Here is a 27336-nt window from a genome sequence, read left to right as displayed (position 1 = left end):
TAAGCTGCATCTTGACACTTTGATCTTAGATATAAGTGAATGACAGTTACAAACACATCAAAGATTACATTGTTATGGAATTTGCCAAACGTAGAACTTAACTACTCTTTTGTCGGTTGTTTTGTTTCCTTGCCTTTGCCAAAAGTTACAAAAAGTAAGAAAAGAGAAAAAAATCATAGTGTACGACTGAATCTTGACATGAGATATTGGCATTAGCCAAACATTAGTGTCATACTCTTCACTGGGGAACTTATATTGGACTAAATTGACAGCCATTCTGGGATTGGGTATCTTCAACTATATCAGATAGTGAGATTTTCATGAATGTGTGCAAATGTCCTACTCCCAGTTACAGTACCTCCTATGTCTGGGAATGTTACACAGTCAGGAAGTGGCTTCACCTTGCCTGTTCTATCAACTTCGACTGGATATTTTAATAGGTGACCCTTCATTTCTGTTACCTCATCAGCTGCATATTGTCTCCAGTTGAGCTCGCTCAAGGACCTTACCTGCCTCACACATTCGAGGCTCTCCGGTTGCTTGAAACATTCTTCGAGAGCTCCAATGTGCTCTGCCCATAATGACATTCTATATCCATATATCTGCATCCATACACAAGAAGACAGTGGTGAATTACAGAAATCAAAATATGAATGCTGATAGCACTTTGCTTTGTGTACTGAAAAAGGATCTTAAGACAGTATTAATCTTATACTTTGCGAGGTTAGCATCAATAGTGACTGACCAATGTCATGTCTAGCACGTCCAGATTCTTGAAGCGATAATAATATACACGTTTGATTTGACAATATTTTTGAGAATGAGATTTTTATGTTTTGACTTATTCCTAGAAAATTTGAAGAATTGCCTTTTGTTTTTTCCCCTCTAAAGTTGTTCTGGATAAAATATCCTTGAAATATATACTGTTTATGCTCTGATTTTTCTTAAATTAACAATTACAATAACTCAAAAACCTTAAATAAAATGAGGGCAATATATATATATATATATTTTTTTTTTTTGAGAAAAAGGTAAAGGCACTTTATTACGGAAAATCACACTGCAAAACATCATCAAAATCCAGTGGTAGATCTTCTAACCACACATCAATATCTACAGATGAAACTGCTCTACGAGCGAGAGCATGAGCTAATCTATTACCTTTGCACTTAACATGTAAAAAACCACAAGAAACAGAAGAAGACAATATATATATATATATATATATATATATATATATATATATATATATATATATATATATATATATTAAGACATAAGATAAACACCTTGTATTAATTAGTTGTACATATAAATTGATAAATTGATTCACTTTGCCCAGAAATAAAAAATAAAAAAATAAAAGAAGAAGAAGAAGCTAGGACATAGCATAAAGCATTCCCAACACTGGCTCCAATGTATAAACACCTTTGCAATAATTTGACATGGCTGCGTTTTATTGGAGGGTGTAACAAAGTCTTTTACATCGCATCCGGATGGAATTTAATCTCTTGTAGGAATGTGGATGCTTGTGCGAATTCATATTTTCTTGGAATACAAATTTTCTATACCACTTATAAAATAACCGACATTTAAAATGGATCAAACAAAAAAAAAAATCATACACATAGCATACTATAATTAGTGAAAAATAAAGTGCAACACAAAAAGTAGAATAGAGGATTTGTATTAAAGGGTTTGTATTCACTTCATTGAGATATTTACTACAGCCAACAAAAAAATAAACTGGTTTAGGTGACACGTGTCGAACACTTGTCACGTATCCACATCTCAACGTGTCTAGAGCACAAGAACATTGGACCCAATCCTTGCCTTCAAAAGAATGTCTAGAAATCCACTTATGATTCCCAAAAATCATAAACCGTTGAAATTTAAAAGCATGTTTCAAAAAAATCATGCAAATTTGTAGCCAAGACCGCACTCAAAACTTTTTTTTTTTCCTTTGTTTTTTTATATTTTGATTAAGTACTTATGGCTTTGAGACTTTGATAATCACAAACATAGACAACCGAACAGTAATTCAGATAAAAAAGATAAATAATTACTCATAACATGCCATACGTAATTTGCTGTAGTGGCTCATGAAATTTCAATGCTCACACAATAAAATAAAATAAATCAAGAAGATTTTGCTGATAATCACAAACATAGACAACCGAACAGTAATTCAGATAAAAAAGATAAACAATTACTCATAACATGCCATACGATAAGGCACATGTAAATTTATGCAGATGGTTCTATTTTGTTAAGCTTACCTGTCCATGTGGACTAGAATCTTTGCTTGCCCAGGTATGATAAGGCTGATATGCACCCATTGCTATTTCAGTGTCTCTGATTCCTTCCAAGGACCGTTGATTGATATTTGCAGATCCCAGTATCACATACTCATCATCCACTATCATACCTTTGGAGTGAACATAAACCATAAAACGCCTACTCCTCTGAGCAAGGGCCTACATAACCAACATACAGTACACTTCAGCAAGACTGAAACAGGTGAGAGAATGATCAACTGTAAATGGAAACTTAACATTTCGGAAAGAGAAAACTGGAAACTGTACTCAGGCAGCTAAGGGAAATACTTGAGGAGTCATTACTGCAGTGGAATCTTCTGCATCTAAACTTTCTTCCCTATCTGATGCCTCACGATTGCCCAGGCAAAAGAAATTCAAATAGTCTTGTGGCTCATATTCGGTCTCAAGTCCAACCTCCTTTAAAGCATTATAAATCATTTCATACATCATTTGCATTGTTTTATGCTGCAGATACCAAAATAAAGTCAGATGAAAAATATGTGGCAATAAACTCACAAACAATGCTACACTGTCTCAAGCATTAGTGTTTCTTCTAACTGATAGACATGATCAAACGATAACTGCATGCATCAAATGGGAAAAGAGAATGAAAATTTACCTGCCAATAGAGAATCTGCTGCCTGACAATGCTTGCAGCTTCTGGCCACATTGGGATAATGATATATGCAGAGAACCTCTGATTCGCTTTTATTTTGTTAACAATTTTGAGAGCAATTTCAATCGGTATCAAATTGTTAGCACCTGCAGACAAAAGTATGCTTAATTGCTTATAACCATGAATTCAATGTTGTTCCCATCCCAACCATTTTTTATTATTTCTTCTCCAATATCCTCTAAATAAATTGAAAGAACATACATGATTACCAAGCCTTGGAATCTGTGCCTTAGTCCCTGAGATTATATTTATAAGAGAGAGAGAGAGAGAGAGAGAGAGAGAGATTTCTGTGTGTGTGCCAAGGGTTACTATACCATGAAGCGTCGAAGATCTATTTGGTGTTTCAAGTGGAAGCTTTTGTACCAACTACAACAATCAAGCTGTTGCCATGGTGTTACTTGAAGTCCTACTATATGTAGCAGTACTATTTGGTGTTAGTTGTGTTGTGTACTTCCATTTTACTATAGTGGACTCTTCGGTTGGGTTGTTATTTATGATTTGGTTGTGTACTTATTTCACTGAATTGGAACTCAATACATAATTGGCAAATTAATCAAGTTAGCTAATTAAGTTGAAACCAATCAGCCAGAGTCTAAATAACTATCAAAGAATAATATTTTTTTCTAATTAAATTTATGACAATTGGATCATCCTGTTCCATATTAGTAATAGATAGACAAGGAATGAAACATTCAACACAGACATGGAATCACTTTGAATACCATTTCCATGCTTTCAACGAAATTTCATGAAAGGAAAAAAGTAGTAGAGGATGAATTTTCAAGTAAGATGTTCTAAAGGAACAGAATTATGTCTCACTTCTTTATTCTTAATCTTATATGTCAGAGATCCTCACCTAAGTTCTTGTGAGAATCCCAATTGTATGATGACCCAAGGAAGTATTGGTTCTCAATATATATGAATTTTTGGGCAGCACGGATTGCCTTCACATATGCTGTATTTATGCTCATGTCAATCAGTACATTCTTCCCACATAAAAGGTTCTGTTACAACACCGCAAACAAATCAGTTCATAACCTTCACCTGGAACAAAATCAAATGTCTTATTTTAACAAGCAAGCTGAAAATCCATAGATTTTTCTCACCCTGCTAGTAGCGAATTTTGGGTCCTCAGGAAATCCTTCCACGGAATTGGAATCAATTGAGCGAAAAACCTTCACTTGTGACAATTTTAGTCAAAAAAAAAAAAAAAATGAAGAAGAAGAAATCATGAATTGGAAAATCCAATTCCAATAGAAGATTGACATCCATTTTACCTGTACATGCCAACCCTCTGGATCATTCTGACTTTGGGAAGGAAACTCTGCCTTCCCGATGATGTCAGAAATACTTTCAAGCATAAGTAGAGCATCATCATATGATGATCCAATTAGCTTTCGAAGCCCATGAGGTTTTGATTCCTTCAACCAGCGCTCCTCAAAATTGGTGAGGATGTCATATGCAGCTGGACCATCAATACAACAATGCAAATCATGCCACGGTTGTCTTGGACAGCCAACAGTAGGCTCCTATTTCAGTTAGAACCCAAATAAAGGTTAAAATGGGGGTAAAAAGTCCACATGGTACTCATGCTCCGCCTTGTCTCTTACATCTCAGGAGTAAAATAACTAAATATAACAAATTTAACACAATAGCTAGGAGAACTTTTATAGGGGTAACCACAAGGGTAGCACACTCAAGTGCCACCAAGCATTATGTAATGTAGATTCTGACTCTCCCAATTCCCTTTCTTTTCTTTTTTTTGTGGGGGGGAGGGGGGGGGGGGGGGGTTGTCTTTTCTCTGGTGCCACTGACTTATCAATTAAACCAAAAACAAATCAATTGGAAGTAGTTTCATGGAATTCCCCCATCATATTTAACATATCCAATTGTAACTCTTTTCAGTTACACTAACAAAGTCATACATGAATGCATGAGTTTTTTAAATAAAATATTCATCTTTGCTAAATATATCATAGGAAAATAATGAGATTCCAAAATCTGTATTAATTACACTTACAGCAATTAAGAAAATTAAATGTATGATTTACCATGAAGTTAGTGTTACGATAGTCATCTTTGTGCACTGTTTGTAAAGTCCTAAAAAGAGGATGTATTGGAGTATCATATCTGCCCTTGCATAAATCAAGACCTCCAACAAATGCCATGATCTTTCTTTTACAGTGACCTGCATCAGTATCCACAATTACTGTTTTCTGATGATGACTATAGATTATTCCAGCTTCCTGATAATCAAACATAAGGAAACAAGAGATTCAAAGCAGGTACAAATACTCAAAACATTTGAGAAATAAATGTATGCGTGTATATATAAATAAGTACATATGCATATCTAAACACACACTTATACAAATACCATGTTTGTGTGTTTATATGGCACACGTCCATATATATATAAATCAAAATAGGTGAACAGATATAAAATCTGAAAAGAAAAATAAAGCAAATTGATGTAAAATGAAAATTCAGAACCACAGCACTAAATACAAAAAAGACAAAAAGGACTTAATAGGTTCATTCAAGCAGCATCAAGTAAGATTATGAGACACAATTCTGCAGCTGCTGCTTTCAAACAAATGGCATGTAGTTATACAATTGGTAAATATATGGTTACTCATCTATATCAAACCTTCTTTTTGACCAAGCTACGTCCTTTTCCAGCTGATCGGGGGCAGAGTAGCACTTGCACCGAAGAGTGCTTGAAAAAATGGCGAGTCTCCTCATCATTAGTATGCATGATGCCCTCCTACATTTCATAAAAATCAGTGAATACATAGTGATAGATGGTATAGAAATAACTACCTGATGCAAGAAATAAACTGATGAGAAAAGAAAGCAAAAAATGATACATTACTGTCCTCAAATCAGAAATTTAAACAATAATATGCTACTTAGGTTCAGCCACTTGAATTGCGTTTTACCTTCCTGCCATAAGTGGACCATACAATTAAAGAGAGAAAACTCAGCAAAAGATAAATAACGTAAGTGTGCAAACACATGTAAACTAGATAATACATTGTCTGATTTGAAATTTCGAACGCATTATTTTGAGGAATTAAACAAACTTGTATTCATATCATGACTACACAAAACAAAAACCTATGTTGATTATAAAATTTACTAACCATTGTAGCATTTGAAGACAAAAAATTAAAACCAGCAAAGTATAGAATTAAATTTAATCCCAAATTGTTTATAAAAAAAAAATGTAATCCCAAATTGTGCTAATACAAAATAAGATAGTGGTGACATATACTACTAAAATTTATTTAGTTCCTTACTCTTTTATGTCCCAAAAAGCTCTTAGAAGTAGGATCATCCCATACAAGGAGCAGCACTCTTACACCTTCTTTTGACTTGGTTTTCAGAAGATCCCCCAGCATGCAATCTGTTGCTTTATTAACATCTCGAATCAGTCTAACTGTGTGGTACACTGACCACCCTGCAATGTATATCAAATGACGGGCTCGAGTTATTGCCTCAAAGATATCATTCCAACAACTCCTATGCTCATATTGAACATCACCATCAAGCTTCAAATTGGGAAGGCAACCATCATGAACATGTGCATCTTGATATAGTGTCACTTTTCCACCTTTCCTAAGTGGAAAGTAGGTACCTGGGACCCCTTGGCAATCAGGACCTGAATCTACTCCATGATAATTGTTCATTTTATCCACTGGGGTGTACTGAATTGATAAACTCAAGACAGCTCCAGCCTTACAAGGCTTCCCACTGTCATCAAGGATTGGGAAGGTCCCCTCAACTTTCATTCCAGAGCATAATTGCTTCACTGGAATTTTCACAGCACCCATAGTCTCTGAGCCAACAACATAACTGTCTTTGACAAAAAAATGCACTTCTGCAGCATAATGTGCAACAGGAACATTAAAATGCTGCATCCAAGCAGGGTTCTCATTATTACTAATCACAAAAGTCCTCCCTATTACAGCACCTGATACTGATACTGTGACATATGGATCGCTACTTCTGTTATTATCACACAAATGCCCCTCAATTTTGCTGCGAACTTTCGCCTTCAATTCGGCAAACTTTTCTCTGAATCTGCTATGTAACGTATCCAAGTTAGGAAGGTTTTTGGCCTCCCTGACCCAGATATCTAAGTTCCCATGTAACAGCAAAACCTTAAGGGAAACCTTGTTGGTCTGAAATGGCATGGCTTTTTGACCCTGAACATGGCTTGAGGCTCCAAATGATGATGTTTGAGGATATTCAGGATGAGCCATGAACACTCTTTATGCCTCAAAATATGCAATTAAGAACTCAACTTTGGCTGACTTAGCAGATTGAAGAACAACTACACCAACTAAAAAGTAAACCCAACGACAACAGTAGTCAACATCATAACTCGGAGAATACCCAATAAATATAGGCAATTAATTGTCTTGTTGTTCAACACCAAAAGAAGAATTGGCACTGAAATAGTTTAGTCAACTGTAAAGAAAGAACTGAAACTTTTTTTTTTTTTTTTTTTCTTTCAATACAAGATAGAAATTCTACTTTGTAAACACTTGAATCTTAACTTTTGCCCCCACACTATACAATCACTTATACTTGTAGAATGATTATCGCAACAAGTGTCTGATGGTAATGCTAAGAAGTGAAGCAAAAATAATTGGCCGGATGGGTATGCTGAAATTGATGAAATGAGAGGTGCCAGAAGGATAACATATAAAATATAATCTTGGGGTTTAGGGAATATATATATAAGTAATATACAGGGAATTATTTGAATGGGTAAACGGAAGTGAAAGAGCAAGAAGGACATGATGGGGTTGAAAATCTGAAAATGAGTAAGTTGTTGCGGATGAGTAACAAATTGAAAGTGATTGTTGAACGTACGAGTACAAAGGAGAAAGATGACACTCAAAGTTATACATGATTAAATATTAACGTGTGAACTGGGAACTACAATTAAAACCTCAATTAGTAGCACTCAGAGAGAGAGAGACAGAGAGACCATTGAAAATAGTTGATGAGTTGTTTGAATGCAAGGTACCAACTCTCAAGGAGACAATGAATAGTTTTCAGAAGGCAACGAGTAGCAAGAAGGTTTGCAACTTGAGGCTTATTATATGTTTTATATTATATATTATTTATCTGTTTGGTTTAACATTGACTAATTATCTATCCAATAAGGATTGATAATTGAATTAATTTATTAAAATGATTATTTAAGACATTGTAATAGGAGATTAATAACCCCAAAAAAGAACAGACTTCTCCAAAAACATGCTTGCTTTCTTGATGGCAATGTGATACTTTTTTTTCTTTTTTTTTTTGGGTTGAAAGTAATGTGATACTTAGTCTTAGATACCTTAAAACATCTCATGTGAAGTGTGGGGATATGTGAAACTTTTGGTGACCAAAGCTAGTGATGAAACTACGCTAAGATCGGGAACATGGCCCCCTTGGATTTTTAATTATGATATATATTATGGATATAATACAAAAAAATTTAATATTACATTTCAAAATAATTATATTTGACCCCTTCAAATATTAAAATTAGTCAACACAACCCAATAAGTATAATGTACATGCATCTCATTCTCATGGCTTTACATTATACAAAAGTCTTACATGTGCTAGGCACATGAGATACTTTCTTCTACATTATGAAATCAAGTGTCTCTGTGGGGTGTGTATTGTTTTTTTACTTTGTATACACTTAAAAAACATATTGATTAATTATTATGCTTTTCTTTTATTCAAATAACTTGTGTTGTTAAGTTGTTTGGTTTTGACTGCTTATTGTTTAGGATTTAAAGTTAAAAGTGTGGGTTTTTTCCCCCCTTGGAAATGCTACTTAGTTTTTAGTTCAAAAAATATTTGGAATATAATTAGATGATAAATATGATTTTATTTAATTGGTAAATTAAGGAAACCTAACTACAAAATTTGATCTATCTTCTAAAGAAAATTGCAAATAATTCAAAGACAGTTTTTTTTTTTTTTTTTTGCCTTTTCTTTTATTGATTGGCTAAAATTTTATTTAGAATGGTGACACAACTATTATAAATTTTATATTACATAAGCCTTACAAACTTGTATATATCAATCTTTTTAACAAAGAGATTTTATATATTATACTATTGATGACTTGATGTGGCAACAATCACATTTATTGCCACATCAGTTTGTAAATATTTTTTTTAAGTAAAATTGATAACAATTTTAGTATTTTATTTATTATGCTATTGATGGGTACTAGTCTTCTTTTTTTTTTTTTTTTTTTGAGAATGATGATGGGTACTAGTCTCACTCAATTTGTTGTTACATTAGTTTATAAGGCTTTAGTAAAATTAGTAACAACCTTAGCATTTTCCTAGTAAACATTTTATTAATACTAAATAAATATTATTTTGCATTAAAAAAAATTGGTTAATACTTTGCCCCCCAAAGTAAAACCCTGGTGACCAAAGCCATACCTCAAAGTCCAACGTGGAGTGTGGGGTGCTATGTGAAACTTGTGGTGACCAAAGCTGGAAATTAATATATAAAAAAAGCTACTGGATCCATTAACAGTTGGAACTGCGAGCTGCCAAATTATAAGCCCATGTTAATATCAACTAGCCCATATAAAACTTTCTTTTGTGGAAGCCCATATAACATGAAATTATTCAGGACCAAAGCAAAATTGAAGAACATGAAATATTTATTTTGCAAAAGGCTTAAATTTAGCGGTAGGCAATTGCAAATTTGTTGATGTGTTCTAAGATTATTGGAGCACTACTGTTTTTAGGAATTGTTAAAAAAAGTTAAGATTTTTACTTTTTGTCTCAATTTTTTTTTCAAATAATCTTGCTTGAATTTTTTTTTATAAATAAAATTATTTTTTTAGTCTCTTGTAACACATTTAATATAAAAGTTGCCAAAAATGATTTTTTTATAAACATTATGCAAATAAATTACTGAAAATAAACAGTTTAAAAAAAAAGATAAAATCAACTATCCTTTGTTGTTGTTTTTGTTTACGTAATCCAATACGTTTATACTTGTTTTTATTAACTTAAAAAGCTATGCAAAATATCTAAATTAAGAGTTGGGTTTTACCAACGAGAAAATATTATTATAAGAAAAAAAACACATACATATATGTATAGAGACATATATACACGAGTAACATTATAAAACAAAGACATGCAAGGTTTTTTTTTTCTTGGGTAAAACTTAGATACAGTACCTTACGTATCTTTTTAGTCAATGAAGGACATGCATGGTGTTGGAGCATTTTAATATTAAATAATTAAAACGAATAAATATTACAACATAAATGTAAATAAGAGTAAATATGGAAGATGATGAGTTAGTGAAAATATTTAATTCCACATTGAAAATGAGAGAGACTTTTTTATTCTTTTTAATTGTGGTGATTAATGGGCTAACATGAATTGTCTCAGATATTGGGCTAGATACATGCGCAAGGGGGAGGTGAAGGGTGGAAGTATCAAAAATGGAAATGAATCAGCCTCTTGGATCCTCCTACTTGATAGCTCATTCAGAATAATTACCATATCCATTGGGGAGTAAATGACCCGAATTAATATTCTATTTTTATTATGGAAAAATGAAGAGCCATTAACCCACTTAATGGACTATCCGTTTGGGCCTTTTCTTTCTTTAGAAACTCCTTATCTCACCATTAATCATGTAACTCCAGCCCATCAAATTAATATCCAGCAATTAATCTTGTAACACCCACTACATCAGAATAATGGACTTAATTAATCAGATTGATTTGGGTAGTAATTTCATGAGGCCCATTGTGCCTATAAATAGACTCATTCAGACCCAATCCAAGTTACTGCAATATACACTAAAAAAATAGAGAGGTTCTTGGCAAGAAAGAGTGTTATTTCTGGTGGAGTTTTGGGCTTAAACACTTTGTGCAAAGGTTGTTCTAGACATACGACACTTGTTGGGCTGTTGTATCTTGGGGGAGACAAGTCAAAGACAGTCTGCACCGGTTACAAAGTTTAGCCAGCTAAGGGCTTGAATCTCCTTAAAGAGAGCGAGTGCCACGCCTCAGTCCAAATAGTGTTGTGTAATTTGTCTTTTTAAATTAATAATATTCAGAAGTATTATTTAGTTTCTTGTTGTGTTATTTCCATTATCATTGTGTTTGCACCATCACATGGTATTCAATAGGTTGATAAAGGATTTTGTCTTTTTGGTCTTCTCTTTTCTTTTAGTTTGTTTCATCTTCCTTGATTTTATTGAAACAAGAAACCCATAGATATATTTTAGAGCAACATTGATGTTTTGAATGGCAAGTGGTGAGCAACAAAGTTATCTGGGTTAGGGAACGATGCTCTTTGTGTCGAGTTGACATGGTGGATCTTGGCAGCGATTCCCATCGGTTGGGCCGAGTTAGACAGTGGCTAGCTATCGACGTCATTGGCATCAATACTGGGAGGTGGGTATCTCTCATGGGAGGCTTCCTTTTTTGGTTGGGTGGTTTGTTAAAAGCCTTACAAAACAAAGCTTCATTGGCTCTAACATCACTCAGAGCATCAAACTACCTACGCCTATGACTTCTAAGTTTCCTTTTTAAATTGAAGCTTTGGCTAGTTGAAAGAAAAATTCCCATACTAGGGGAAGGGGGAAAAGAGAAAATAGAAATTAACGCCTAATTTGTTGAATTGTTTCTTTAGACAGATGGCAGCAGTTTAAAATGGGTACCTAATGAACAGTACGTAAGGTACTATATCCAAGTTTCGCCACTCTTTCCTCTTACATAAATCCAAGGTCACACTCACACCATTAATCTAATTAGTAAAATCTAACATTTATACAATTGAGAAGATGGAATATCATACTGTACTCCAAAATGCCTTACTTTGAGAAACTTTGGAACAAGTGCATTTTGCCTATGCCAAAAGACGAAGCCTAGCACTGTGATTCCCAAACAACTCAACAGGTCAATTGAGTGGTAGCTTAGGAATGAACTTCTGTGCAGTATTCAAGAACTACACCACCTCTTCCATACAAGGCCTCCCATTGTTCTCACTCAAAGTACAACTCAAATCGATTTCCAAAACTAGAACAACCTGTTCGATATTAGCTAAAGGTCTAACCCTCTCATCAACAACCTTTCCCTTCTCTCCTCTCTTATGCATGCTCCATGCAAACCCTAATAAACCCATCTCGAGTTGGCTTCCATCAAAGTCCACAGTATTTTTCCCAGCAATGGTTTCCAACACGAGCATTCCAAATTCAAACGTATCCCTGTTCTTGCTAGCAACCGACTCAACCTAGCTTGACTCTTTCATAAAGAAAACGAATCTGTAATTACCCAAAATAGCTTGCTAATTAGGGTCGTGAAAGGCATTGCTTATCTTTAAGTTTCCATGAGTGAGTCCTTTTGAGTGAAGGAAACACATTGCCTTGGCAGTCTCTTTATGATAGGAATGACAACGGGTCGAGTTTGGGCTGGGTTTCTTTATACTCAAACCCGACCCGCAGGCCTGTATCCATTACCCGGACCCGACTCGGTTAATAAAAGGATTTTTTTTCATAGATCCAAACCCGCCCCATCTGACCCCGTCCACTTTAGGTCCCAATCCTAAGTCCTCACCTCAAGGCCTAAACCGTGGCTCAGTTTTTTTTTTTTAATAAAAATTCCGTAATAAATTTAATAAATCTCAGATTTCTACACTAATTTAATTTACAATAATTATTTTAGATGTCTACAATAATTTTAGATTTCAAATTTCACATAAATCTACAATAATTTACTTTTAGATTTCTCATTTTTCCTTTCAAAATCACAAACCCAAATACAGAAATCACAAACTCAAATACAGAAATCACAAGAAATAATACATAAAAATCACAAACACATACATAAATCCTATATACATAACCCAAATACATTAAAAAAAAAAAAAAAATTCCTTCCTTACAACAACATTTGCCACAAGTTCAAATATATACAAAAGAAATCCCCCAAATCCAAATCCAAGACCCTTACATCAAGTTCAAAAATCTACAAATTAAATCTCACAAATAAATATACACAATAATACCGCTTTCAGGCACAAGTAACGAACCTAAAAAAAAATAAAAATAAAAATAAAAAAGATCTTGGCAGTGGCAGATCTTGGTGGAGGTGGCAGATCTTGGCTAAGCTACACTTGGAAAAGATAGATCAGAGCTCAGAGAAGACAAAGAAAGAGAGAAACAAACCTGTGGCTATCTTGAGACCGGCGGTGACAGAGCTTGAGACTAACGATGACAAAGCTTGAGGCCGGCGGTGAGATCATGTGATGGCAACGGTGACAGAGGTCAAAGCTTGAGGCTGAGTCCGTGAGTGAGAGAGGGAGAAGAGGGTGAGCCCATGAGTGAGAGAGGGAGAGGGGGAGAGGAAAGTGAGGCTGTGAGGGCTGAGTGTGGAATATGAGAGGAAGTAGTCAGGTAGGGTTTTTTTTTTAGTTTATCTATATATATATATATATAATATATATATATATATATATATATATATATGTAAGGAGTTTTGGGTAATTTACACTTAAACAGGTCGGTCCGGGCCGAGTATGACAAAAACCCGGATCCACTTCGGATTTTTTCAAAAGACCCATACCCGACCCTATTATTTATCAGGCCGGGTAAAATCCGACCCATTAGAGTCGAGCCGGACCGGGTATCCGTGGGTTGGACTTTTATTGCCATCCCTGCTTTATGAGTTTGAATCTTCGACTCCAAGGAAAAAAACCAAGTCCAAATAGCCATCGATCTAGGGTTCCATTTTGAAAATAACCATACACAATAATAATCTCGTTGTTATCACAACACCAACCATGAATTGAAGCAAAACTTGGATGAGTCATTGGTGCTAATTCACCAATTCTCTTCAAAACCCAAGTCAAATCCAAGCGTGAAGATTTCAAAAATTGTCTCAAGAACCTTTTTACCGCCACATGACACGCATTAGGGAGTGTTCCTTTATACAACACACCGCTAGAATCACTTCCCACAATTTCCAATTTGTTAAAGCACTATGTAGCAAGGAAAACCTCAAGAATACTATATCGACGAGTCTTTTTTGATAGTGTGGGCCTTCGCTTCTTATCAATGGGAACTGTGTTCTCCCTCTTCATACTATTGAAATAGAGACAGATCAGAACCATTATACGAAGTACCATTATAGGAAAAGAAGAAGAAGAAGAAGATCATGAAGCTACTTGTCAGAGCTGTATAACCTTTATTTGTATATTTGGAGACTTGATGAGCCAAATTTTTATGGCAAATTTTTGTTGAAGGCGTTGGGATCAAAGCATGATTTGTAGACGAGAAGTTCTATGATAAAATGCTATGTATTTAAGCTAAATTTCCTGTGGAAGCTGAGAACCCAATGAACATGTATTCTTTAAGGAAAGGAGAGAGGTTTAGCAGCAAAGATAATATTGGTTGTGAAGGTTTAGGCTCAACGTCCAATCCAAGATGGACCTCGATCCATCTACGTTGACTATTAAAAGACAGAAAAACAAAGAAGAAAGAGTGCTTATAGGAATTGAGAGAAAGAGAAAAACTTCTAAAAAATTTCTCAGTAATTTCTGTATTGAATTCATTCAATGAAACACTGTACAAAGCTTCATATACATATACTAACAAAATGACCTAAAACCAATCTACCAAATTATGCACTAAACAGTTACAGAGAAGTTATATCAGAAACAACACGTGTATCACTCACGTGTGAATATAAATAACAAAACTATCTAAACTACAAGTCACTTAGCTCTTTTGTCTAAACTACAAACCAGTCACCTCCTTATGTCGTTTTGCACTTCACTTTGAAACAGTCTGCTCCACCTTGCTGGCATTAACTGTTGCATCAGTAACCTTGCCTCTAATATCTTTACATCCCCCCTCAAGGTTAGCATCAGATCCATGTATATTGATTATGCTCATCTTGTCAAGTAAGGAAGTTAATTGGTGAGCATTAAGAGCTTTTGTAAGTAAATCTGCTAGCTGAGTATGAGTAGGAGTATAAAACAATTTGATCACTCTATTTTGCACTTTATCTCTAACCAAATGACAATCTATTTCAATATGCTTCGTTCGTTCATGGAACACAGGATTTTCTCCTATGTATATTGCAGCCTGGTTGTCACAGAAAATCAAGGCTGGTTGTGGATGATAAACTCCAAGATCTTTCAACAATGCAAGTAACCAGGTTATCTCACACACTATCACAGCCATTGCTCTATACTCAGCCTCTGCAGATGATCTGGAAACAATGGACTGCTTTTTAGACTTCCATGAAATCAGAGAATTACCTAGGAAAATGCAATAGCCAATTGTTGATCTTCTAGTGTCCACACATGCAGCCCAGTCTGCATCAGTATACCCTTTTAAATGGAGATCAGACCTTGAAGACAATAGGATTCCTTGGCCAGGACATCCCTTAACATACTGCAACACCTTGTAGGCTGCATCCAAATGGGGTTTTCTAGGCTTAGACATAAATTGACTAAGCTTATGCACTGGATATGCCAGGTCTAGTCTTGTGATAGTCAAATACAATAATCTTCCAACTAGTCTTCTATAAACTCCAGGATCAGGCAGCAACTGTCTTTGATATTTACTCAACTTTAGATTTTGATCCATTGGAATCTTGCAAGGCTTACAAGCTGTCATTCCTGCGTCTTTAAGTATCTCAAGAGCATACTTTCTTTGACATAGTGTTATCCCTTTTTCTGATCTAGCAACTTCAAGACCAAGGAAAAATTTCAAATTTCCAAGATCTTTAAGTTTGAACTTCTGATCTAAGTATACTTTTAGTTCTTCCACAGCCTTGACATCATTACTAGCTATGAGAATGTCATCAACATAAACCAATAAAGCCAAAAATGAATTGTGAGTCTTCTTAGTAAACAAGGAGTAGTCTGACTTAGATTGTTTGAAACCATTTTGCAAAATGGTGGATGAAAACTTGGAGTACCACTGTCTGGAAGCTTGCTTGAGCCTATATAATGACTTATTTAGCTTACAAACCAACCCCCCTTGCAGTGAAAACCCTGTGGAAGCTGCATATATACATCCTCATGCAAGTCACCATGGAGGAAGGCATTATTGACATCAAGTTGAGTTAAATGCCAACCCCTAACAGCAGCAACAGCTAACAGAGACTTGACTGTAGTCATTTTGGCAACAGGGGAAAAAGTCTCAGTAAAGTCAAGACCCTCCTGTTGGGTCAACCCTTTAGCAACCAGACGTGCCGTATACCTCTCAACACTGCCATCTGATTTATATTTCACCCTATACACCCACTTACAACCCACTGCCTTCTTATGAGGAGGTAAAGAGGTGAGAGTCCAAGTATTGTTAGACTCCAAAGCAGCAATTTCTGCATTCATAGCTTCCTGCCACTGGGGATGTTTAACAGCCTCAAAGTATGACTTAGGTTCAGGAATGGAAGTGATAAGTGAACAAAAATTGGCATAAGATGGGGATAGTTTAGAAGTAGACAGATAAGAAGACAAAGGGTATTTAGTACCTGAAAGTGGAGTGGATGGACCTGACCTGATGGAGGATGTGAAGTGGGCAGATTGATCACAATGAACTAAGCTGCATTTGTAAGATTGCAAATAGGTAGGGGTTTTAGAAACCCTTTGTGACCTCCTTAGAGAGGAAGCAATATCAAAAGAGGGAACAATATCTGTAGCTGGAAAGGGAATATTAGAACTAGGCACAAGAATAACCTCATGTGGAAGAGGAACAGAGGAAATAGGTACAGCTGTAGTAGAATCTTGTGTAGATATATTATCAGAAATAGGAATAGGCACATCTGTAATAGGATCCTGTGTAGGTACAGTATTAGAATTATGATCAGAATAGGGAAAAGAAGCTAGAGGATCATGGGGTGAAGCCACTGAAGGAAACAAATGAGGTAAAGGAATATTGGAATGAGGAAAAGAAGAATATGGAGTTGAAACAAAGGGAAAAACAGTTTCATAAAAAATTACATCCCTTGAGATAAAAACCCTTTTAGTTAACAGGTTAAGAAGCTTGTAACCTTTAACCCCAAAAGGGTATCCAAGAAAAACACAAGGGATAGATCTAGGATTAAACTTAGACCTATGATAAACCAAAGTTGAAGCAAAACAAAGACAGCCAAAAACTTTAAGATGGTCATAAAAAGGAATTTTGCCATAGAGTTTCTCAAAAGGAGATTGATTATTCAAAATAAGGGAAGGTAATCTGTTAATGATATGTACAGCAGTTAATACACACTCACCCCAAAGATAAAGAGGAACATTTGACTGAAATTTTAAAGCCCTAGCCATGCTTAAAATATGCTGGTGTTTCCTCTCCACAACTGAATTTTGTTGTGGAATGGCTACACAAGAATGCTGGTGAATAATACCATTGGCAGAAAAGAAGTCTTTTAAGAAAAACTCAGGAGCATTGTCAGTCCTAAAAACTTTGATTTTAGTGTGAAACTGAGTACATATCATGTTATAAAAAGAAACAAGGAAAGGTCTGGTATCTGATTTACTTTTCATGAGATAGACCCAAGTTGATCTAGTGGCATCATTAACAAGAGTCAAAAAATATTTGTAACCTTCTTGAGTAGGCTGAATGAAAGGACCCCAAACATCACAGTGAACAATATCAAAGGCATTATGAGAGATATGATTAAAAAATGGAAAGGGGAGCTTTTTCTGTTTAGCAATAGGACAAAGAACACAATTTTTATTGCTTTGGAATTGAATTACATCAGAATTATGATTGTGCAATACACTGAGTTTATTGTCAGAAACATGCCCTAGTCTAAGATGCCAAAGATATGGCTTAGAAACAACAGGAATGCTAGAAACAGAGTGTACAAGGGAACTAAAAACAGATTGCAAAATGGAAGAAACCCTTGATAAAGATGTGTAATTTGATGAAGCTTGCAGCAAGTAAAGATTGTTGTGCAATTTACCCACTCCAATCGTTTTCCAACATGACAGGTCCTGTATAAAACACAAGTTTGAAAGGAAAACAAGACAACAAGATAGGGATTTTGTTAATTTGCTAACTGAGATTAGATTGAATGTGAAAGAGGGAACACAAAGGACATTGTCAAGAACTAAAGTAGAGGTTACTTGAACTGTTCCTATGTGAGTGACAGTGACCTTTTCACCATTAGGCAATTGAACAAAGGTAGAAATGGAACTAGTGATCTTGGTGAATAAAGAAATAGAATGAATTATATGGTCTGTGGCCCCAGTATCAAGAACCCAAGTCTCACTATTGAAGGCAGTCATGTTCACAAGATTGACAGAAAACACAGAATGTTGCATACTTGACATATTTTCTTGGAACAAGTTACAAACGTTACCTGATGCAGCAGTATGATTGATCACAGAATTTGCTGAATGAACACCTTCACACGAACCAGAAGCAAAAGCATGTGTGTTGAGCAAAGAGATCAACTGTTGACACTGCTCAGAAGAAAAGGGAAAATTGCCATTGCACAGGTCTTCAGATTGAGATTGATCACCCTCAAGACTAATCTGGTTTGCCATTGGAGCCTTTCCCTTCTGCTTGTAACCTGGTGGAAAACCAACCAACTTGTAGCACTTCTCCTTAATGTGACCTAGTTTGCCACAACAACTACACATAGGCCTTCCTTTCCCAGTGTTGCCTCTGAAATTCTTACTAGCATTACCAGAACCCAGATTTCTAACAGCTAGAACAGTCGATTCAACTGATGAGCCAAGATTGAAACCCAAGGATCTTTGCCTCTCTTCTTGAATAACCAAAGAAAAAGCCTTATCTATTGAGGGAGTAGGTTCCATCATGAGAATCTGAGTTCGCACTTGAGAATAAGCATCATTCAACCCATTGAGAAACTGCATGAGTGAATCTTGATGCTGAAGAGTAGTAATCTTGTCATTCACACCACAAGTGCATTTGCCACAAGAACAGCAAGGCAAAGGCCTGAAGTTCAGCAATTTGTCCCACGAAGCTTGAAGCCCTGTGAAGTAGGTAGTAACAGTTGAATCACCTTGCATCACAGTAGAAATTTGCTTCTGTAGCTGTGAAATTCGTGGTCCATTAGCTTGAGAAAAGCGATTCTTAAGTGCATTCCAAACCTCAAGAGCTGTGTCCCTATAAATCACGCTCGCAGTAATATGAGGTGAAACACAAATCAAAATCCAAGAGGAAATCATTGAGTTACACTTAGACCATGCCTTCTTCTCCAAAGGAGTAACTGCCATTGAAGCAGTAATTGATCCATCAATAAAGCCAAATTTGCTCTTAGCATCCAGAGCCATCTTCATCGCGCGAGCCCAGGTAGGATAGTTGTCCTCTGTTAATGGTTGTGGAACCAAGATTGCACCAGGTGATTCATGATGATGCAAGAAGAACAGGCTACGAGGATCCTCCATTGGTGTGAGCTCACGTTGTGAGATTGAAGACGAAGTTTGTTGAGAATTGGACGCCATTGAAACAGATTCAAGCTCTGATTCAAGCTCTGATACCATAAAAGACAGAAAAACAGAGAAGATAGAGTGCTTATAGGAATTGAGAGAAAGAGAAAAACTTCTAAAAAATTTCTCAGTAATTTCTGTATTGAATTCATTTAATGAAACACTGTACAAAGCTTCATATATATATACTAACAGAATGACCTAAAACCAATCTACCAAATTATGCGCTAAACAGTTACAGAGAAGTTATATCAGAAACAACACGTGTATTACTCACGTGTGAATATAAATAACAAAACTATCTAAACTACATGTCACTTAGCTCTTTTGTCTAAACTACAAACCAGTCACCTCCTTATGTCGTTTTGCACTTCACTTTGAAACAGTCTGCTCCACCTTGCTGGCATTAACTGTTGCATCAGTAACCTTGCCTCTAATATCTTTACAACTATCATAGCTTATCCAAGCTCAATGTGCTGTAGTAGTATTGTGAAGAGAAACATTAACTTTTGATGAATTCTCAATTTTGAAGGAAACAGCGCTGCCAAGGTTGATTCCAACGTGGTCCTTCTTAGGATCACCAAACTCTGGATTGTAACTCTTATTGAACTCCATAGCAAAGACCTTGTAGTGGCTACATGCATTGTTGAGAATGACGAGCCAAGGCCCTGATCTTCCAATAGTAAACTCATCTAGCACTATCACAAAAGCAAGGCCATTGCCACCATGAGTAGCCTCGTTGGAAACTGACCTGTCAGTGGTGGTGGAAGTGAATTTGAAAGAGAAGGTGGTTTGGAAAGCAGTTGGGGTTTTGGTTAATGGGTCAAAAAGGCGAATAGGAAAGGAGTAAAATTGGCTTGGCTTGCTTTGTGTTAAGGATCTATGGTTGGTGATGATGCACCAAGAATTTGAATGAGACCATCTACGACTTTGGCGCTACCTAAAAGCTTATTGTCTTGAGGGTATAGGTTTGAGTTAAAATTGGGGAAGTAAAGGTTCTTGGTTACATTTGTTGGAGTTCAATGATAGTGACTTTGGTATGAATGTGTGTGACACAGCTGGTTATGTTGTTGAAGTAAAAATAATGTGGTTGAAAATTTCCATGTGGTTTTACGCAAATGGTCCATGAGTCTTTTTACTTATAGGAGAAATATCATCCTACACTTGTCTACATCAACTATTTTACAACAATATCCTCAATTGATATTAAAAACCACATTTTAAAACATCATGAAAGTGACAATAAAAAAACTGAATGATCAGTGTGTTCTTACGTCATTTTTGAGCTCTATACCCCAACCCAACTTGCTCTGGCCCCCAGTCTTCCCTTTCTATTTCTCGGAAACATACTCCCACATTAGGGAGTACGATCGATAATTATGAAAGTCTCACCAATTAAAACTCTTTAATTTGTGAATAATTCAAATTCTATAATGTTGATGTTGGGCCCGTGTGGCTTGCATTGCCAAGCCCAAGTCAACACAAGTTGACCGAATTCTTGTTGTATTAGCAGACTAAGGTAGCCGACTCAATATATATCTCTATATGTATATGTTATTAGTTGCGGCAATAGAGAGGATTCCAATAACCTAGTATGAATAACCGCATAAGAGAAAAAAGAGAGGTAGTCAACTTCTATTCTTATTGTTTCTTTTGTGAGAGAGTGTTAGGGTGTAATTAGAATTTGGGTTCCTTAATGGCCTGTTTAGAAGTTTAGAGAGGGAGGAGAGTAGAAGGGAGGAGAATAGTGGAGAGGAGAGTAGAGGGAAATGATTATCCTCTACCTTATTTGGATGTTTTTAAAATTAGTGAGGGAGAAGAGAGTAATTAGCTCTTCCTCTTATTTGGATGTTTTAAAAATTATGATGAAAATGAAAGGAAATAATTTAAATAGACAAATTTACCCCTATTTGAAAATGGACTTGCAACATTGATCTGTGATTAATTTGTTATATTAAATCATTATTTAATTAATCATTCCATCAAATACCACTAATCAAAGTATAAAACTAATATTAAATTGACTAAAAAAACTAAAATTAACTATTATAAAATAATATTTATTAAATCAAAAAAATTATAATAATAATAAAAATAAAAATAAATTTTCTTTATTTATGGAAAATAAAAAAATAAAAAAAATCTTTATTTATTGAAAATTCAAGAAGCTTCACATAGGAAGCAAGTCAAGCAACCACGATCAACGGCCGCCGTCTTGTGCCCCCGATCAACGGCAGGTTTCTGTGTAGAGTTCCGGCGCCGGAGAACGGTGCGTTTTTGTCGTCGAATCGATGCGAGGGATTGAAGAACTGTTCAAAGATTTGGAGACTTTGAAGCATATTCTCGAAGCTCTGCAACTCAAAGGCCTTTTGCAGAACTTCGTTTACGATCGGAACGGCGAGTCTCCGATCGGAATGGCGAGTCTCCAATCGTCGTAATGAAGCCAGCAAGGTCTCCAGCGAGCCGCATTAGTCGCGGTGGAAACGAATCGCCGCCTTTGAGCTTCAGATCGAGGCCTGGTCCTCGCCGAAATACAAACGAGGTGATGCCGGCGGTTAGTCCGAAGCATGACCGGCCGGTTTCTGAGCAAAATTCCAGCGCCGACAAATGGGGAGAATGTACAACTATGAGGTCCTGTTTATTAGCAAATAATTTTTATTTTTACTTTTATTTTTTCCATTCACTTAAATTTTCTCAGAAATTAAACAAAAGATATAATCAGTTTGTAGTTTTGTTAATTTAAAAAGGGTAAATTGGAGAATTCATATGATCAATAATTTATCTACCCTATTCTCCCTCTAAATCTCTCCAATTTTGAGGAATTAAAAATGAGGGGTTAGAGGTAGTTGAAACCCCTCCAAACCTCTCCAAATCCCTCTCCCTCCTTCCTTAAAAAACTTTCAAACAAAGGAATTGAATTACTCTCCCTCCCTCTACTCTACTCCCCCTCCTTTTTTTAACTTCCAAACAAGCCATAAGAGTGTCCTTGTGCACTATTGTATCTCCCTATTTTTACATTGAAATTCTCAGTCGTCGTCGTGGAGGTAGGTAGTTTGCTATTTGCACAACAAATAGCTAAACAAAGACAGAATGAAATCTGCTTGTTATACTTAGTCCATTGTTAATGTATAACTTGAAGGTTTTTAGAGAATATCATTAAGAGTGTTAATGGTATTCACAGCATCAAACAAGTGTATGGACTAGCTAGCTAGGTTGGAGGTCTTCTATCATTTGGAGGGGGTTTTTAGGGTATATCACAATAAATATAAATCACAAATTCGGACTAAGCTGGCCTTGACCAGACTTAAATTGGTAATAACATCCAGCAGCTATAAAAATTAGCTAGTTGGAGTTCTTCATTTGGAAGAAAACAGTAAAATTCAGTACAGGTAGTAAAACCACACTGTTTATGCTCCTCTCTTAACTTTATTTACTTTTGCTTTGCTGTGCAAAACAAGTAACCTATTGGACCCTTATTTTGCTCAAGAAAACATTCATTATAAACTTGTTGCTTCTTTTTTATCATCTACTTTCTTTTCTTAGGATTGTTGGTGAACAAGATTGGCCCTTGTGTTCCACTTGCTGGTCATCAGTAGTAATCACGATACATATTTGATAATACAGTCAAATGCATCGCTCTTTGCACATCTTGATTTTTTGCCCCCTCTCTCTCTCGATTTTTTTTTTTTTTCATATCACACAAGAACTGATAGAGCAATTTTAACGTATCTCTTATTTGCTTTTTGGAAGATCTATTATTTTGTATATATAAGAACAAGTAGTGATTGTTGCACACATAATGTGTGCAAACAACTAAAATCATGACATTAAGTCACATTTTCAAGTTTGAAATCATGACTTCAAGTTACAATTTTAGTTATTGCACATAGTGTATGTACGTATACATTGTGCAACAGAAATTACCCTAAGAACAAAAGATGCACTAGCATTTTTTTTTTTAAAATTATTCTCACTTTATGGAATTCTTTGGTTTGAAAAGAGAGAGATCACTGTTGCTGATTAATTATTAGGTTTCATTTTGATTAGTTTATACTAGCCTTTGAGCACGTGCTCACGTGTATGCTCAGAGACTTTTTTTGTGTGGTAAAAGTTAATAATTTGGAATTACTATAATTTTCAATTACAAAAAATAGTTAATAATTTGATCCATTATAATTTGGGATTAGTATATTTTTCAATCACAAAAAAACTTAGGGGTGTGATGAGTAAATTATTTTATCCAAAATGCAGAACACTCATCACACCTCTAGGTATTTTTGTGATTGAAAAATGTAGTAATTTCAAATTATAATGGATGCAATTATTAATATTTACAGAAAAAAAGAAGAAGAGCAATTTGAAAACCATCATCAGAAGAGTGGTCTTGTTTTGTAGGTAATATTTTATTGGGAATTAAAGATGCATCTACTTATAAAAAAAAATGTATATATCTATTTAGTTTAGTTTTTGGATAAACATGGGGTGTTTTTTTTTAAGGAAAAAAAACAACAGCAATGTGGGTTGCTTAATGTGGGGGGTAAGAGTTATTAAATAAACAAATGGGCTTTGGGCTTGATCAATTGGTACCAGTTTGTTTTTGTCATTGGGCCCCTAAGCCCACGGGTCAGCCTATACTGCTGAGGTCCGAGGAGTTGTCCGAGGATGAAGGCCTCCTCGGACAGATCCGCCAAAGACCTTGGGATTTGCCAAGAAGGTTATGAACAGAATCCTGGAGAAACTGATGGGTAAGAGGGTGATCCAAACACCCTCTAAGATGCAAGGATTTAAGATAAATATCTAAGGAAAATGTTGCTACCTCCACATTAAAGACTCTGCATCTACCTTACTAACCGCATTAATGGGAAAATGACCCCTGAACAGTAGAATTCAACTCTCTGGCTGTGGTTCGAAGACTTTAAGAAGGTGGTGGATGGGACAAGTATCTAAGGAAAAGATTTGTATGACACGTGGAGGAGCCAGTGTAGGAGAAGCATATAAGGGGGCAAGAGAGAAAGGGATCGGCATTTTTCTTCTACTAAACAAAAATAGGAACTAAAGATTGTAAACTTTGACCTAAAAAGAGAATATTTATACAAACCATCCTCGGCTTACGTCCGAGGAGATCTATTTGTTATATTTATTCATCATTTGCACGAATTTTAACATTCCAACTTGCTAGTCGAACTTCCAACATCCTGAACCTAGATTTCAAACCCATAGTCTACAAATTTTATTGTATAAGGCTCATTGGGATTGAGCCCAACATTCGTTTTTGGGTTCGGGTACGATTGTGCACTTACACTTAACTTATTTTTCTATTTAAAAAAAAAAAAACAATAAGCGTATAATTACTTTGAAGAAGTGAGTTAGTGGAAGAGTGTTCATATTTTGTAGGCAATGTTTTAGTGCAAGTTAGACATGTATTTTTATCAGACTATCATTAAATTTTTTCTCTACTTAAACCTAGGGGTGTGGGGGTATTTTGGAATAAAAAAAAATTGGTCCAAACAGGGGAAGCCCCTTAAACCCTGAAATTTAAACCAACAAAAAAAAAAAAAAGGCTCAAGCTCATACTATAATCCCTAGCTACTATTGTGAAATGCCAGTATACAACCAGATACTAATACCTAAGAAATGCAAATACTTCATTTAAGGGTATCGTACTTATGTCGTATTCATGTACTAGCCATTTTATGTTATAATTTTTAAAAAATTGATCATGTCACGATATCATACCATAGCCATCACTTCAAAAAATTGGACCTATAGTGGCGTTTGTGAAACGCCACCATAGGTACTTAAAACACCACTATAGGCCCATTTGGGCTATAGCAACATTTGCTATAGTGTCGTTTACAAACGCAAACGCCACTATAGCCAAAAACCACCAACAAAAAAATTTTTGATTACCAAAAATTAATTTTTGGTAATCAAAATTTTTTTTTATTTTTTAAAATTGAATTACAATTTTAATTAAATTAAAAGATAAAAAAAACAAAATACATAAATAAAAGAAAATACAAACACCATAACTAGCCCAACAAATTCAAAATGAAACACAGATCCACCCACAAAAATTCAAAATCAAACACAACATGCTCACATGCAGAAATCTCAAACAAGGAATAAACCAAAAAAAAATTATTAATTTAAAAAAAAAAATGCTTACCTGCAACTATACAACCAATGGCTTCAAACACAATAGCACTCCTTCTTCAATCACAAATCCTATAACAGTAGCACCATCTACAAATTTGAACAAAATAAACTAGCTGCAACACCATCTGCAAATCCAAAACTCACAAACATTAACACCACCACAAATAAAACAGGGGAAATAAAATCAAAATGGAGAGGAAGAGAATAGAATAAATCCAGGTGTGAAGTGAAAGAAGAGTGAAAGAAAGAAAAAAAAGAAAGAGAAAAGAAAAAACAGAAAAGAAGAAACATGGAGGAGTGGAGATAAGGGGGAAAAAAAAAAGAGAAAGGAAGTGTGAAGGTAGGCATGGAGATAAGGGAGACATAAGGGAGTGGGGGTAGGTGGGTTTTTTTAATTTGTGTGGAGATAATTAATGGGGGTGGGTGGGAAAGTGTGGTGTGGTGGGAAAGTGGGTTTTGAATTATGAATTTTATAGTATTTATAGAAGTGTTTGCAAAAGTTGCTATAGGCCCAAGACCTATAGTGGCGTTTGCAGAAGCTGCTATAGGTCTCTTATTTATTTTATTTTATTTTTTTTGGTTTAGTTTTGAACTCTTTCATAAAATTTTTTTAAAAAAAATTTTGGACCTATAATGGCGTTTGCCAAATGCCACAATAGCTCATTTCAAAAAGTTTAATAAACGACCTATAGTGGCATTCTATGAATGCCACTAGAGCTCCTTAAAAAATAAAAAATAAAAACTCAACCGCATTTTAAAAAGTTCCCATATATATTTGTATATATTCTATGAATGCCACTAGAGCTCCTTAAAAAATAAAAAATAAAAAATAAAAACTCAACCGCATTTTAAAAAGTTCCCATATATATTTGTATATATGAGGGACCTATAGCAGCGTTTAACAAACGCCATTATAGCTCATTTAAAAAAGTTAAAAAGACCTAGCTCCTTAAAAAAAAGGCGTAAATGCACTTTTAATCCATACATTTTGGCATTTTTTCATTTTAGTCCTTACATTTTAATTTTACCATTTTTAGTCCCTAATTCAATTAACGCGTTCCATTTTAATCCTTTCCGTCAGTCAACCGACGGAAATAGCTGAGATGGCAGCCGGATGAATTAAAATATTATAAAAAATGTCACATCAGCATCTAATTTTTTTTAAAAAAATAATTTATCAATTTTAACTAAATAAAAAAAATAAAAAACAGAATTAAAAACAATAAGAACACAAAATCAAACCCAGAACCAACCGAGAACCAAACACAAACTCAAATTTAAAAACACAAAGAACACAAAAACAAACAAAAAAGAAGGAATTCAAAATCCTAAAATGGCAGAACACACAAGAGCATAGACCCAAAAAAATCATACAAACCCAAAAATCAAACACAGAAAAATCATAAAAGAATATTGTAATAAAATTTGATTGCTCAACACAAACCCAGCTCAAACACAAACCCAGAACCAACCACAAACTCAACTCAACCATAAACCCAGCTCAACCACAGAAAAATCATAAAAGAATATTGTAATAAAACTTGATTACTCAACACAAACCCAGCTCAACCACAAACCCAGAACCAACCCAGAACCAAACACAAACCCAGAATATTGTAATATTATAATCGATTGCTCAACCACAAATCCAACTCAACCATACCAACACAAACCCAGCTCAATCCCTCTGTTTTGCCCTTTAACCTCC

At 35.2% G+C, this 27336-nt stretch overlaps 1 protein-coding gene across 3 annotated transcripts; it reads right to left on the bottom strand.

Annotated features, from left to right (window-relative positions):
• LOC142612728 (phospholipase D gamma 1-like) lies at positions 1–25695 on the bottom strand. 3 transcript variants are annotated; one of them, XM_075784869.1, is made up of 11 exons: positions 25639–25695; positions 6297–7342; positions 5645–5761; positions 5046–5240; positions 4272–4523; positions 4101–4169; positions 3851–3998; positions 2938–3080; positions 2607–2783; positions 2280–2477; positions 1–602 (listed from the first exon to the last, which is right to left on the bottom strand). In XM_075784869.1, the coding sequence occupies exons 2-11, from the start codon at positions 7260–7262 to the stop codon at positions 303–305; spliced, it is 2565 nt and encodes an 854-aa protein (XP_075640984.1). In that variant the 5' UTR covers positions 7263–7342; positions 25639–25695; the 3' UTR covers positions 1–302. The 3 variants fall into 3 exon arrangements, with proteins under 3 accessions (XP_075640984.1, XP_075640985.1, XP_075640986.1); XM_075784870.1 differs by having other exon boundaries at positions 2622–2783; XM_075784871.1 differs by lacking the exon at positions 1–602 and having other exon boundaries at positions 2373–2477; positions 2556–2783.
• Positions 25696–27336: the final 1641 nt, after the last annotated feature.

The sequence above is a fragment of the Castanea sativa genome, chromosome 10, assembly GCF_040712315.1.
Source record: "Castanea sativa cultivar Marrone di Chiusa Pesio chromosome 10, ASM4071231v1".
Classification (NCBI taxonomy): domain Eukaryota; kingdom Viridiplantae; phylum Streptophyta; class Magnoliopsida; order Fagales; family Fagaceae; genus Castanea; species Castanea sativa.
Note: the sequence above shows the minus strand (reverse complement) of the source record. Positions and strands in the feature narration are given on the sequence as shown.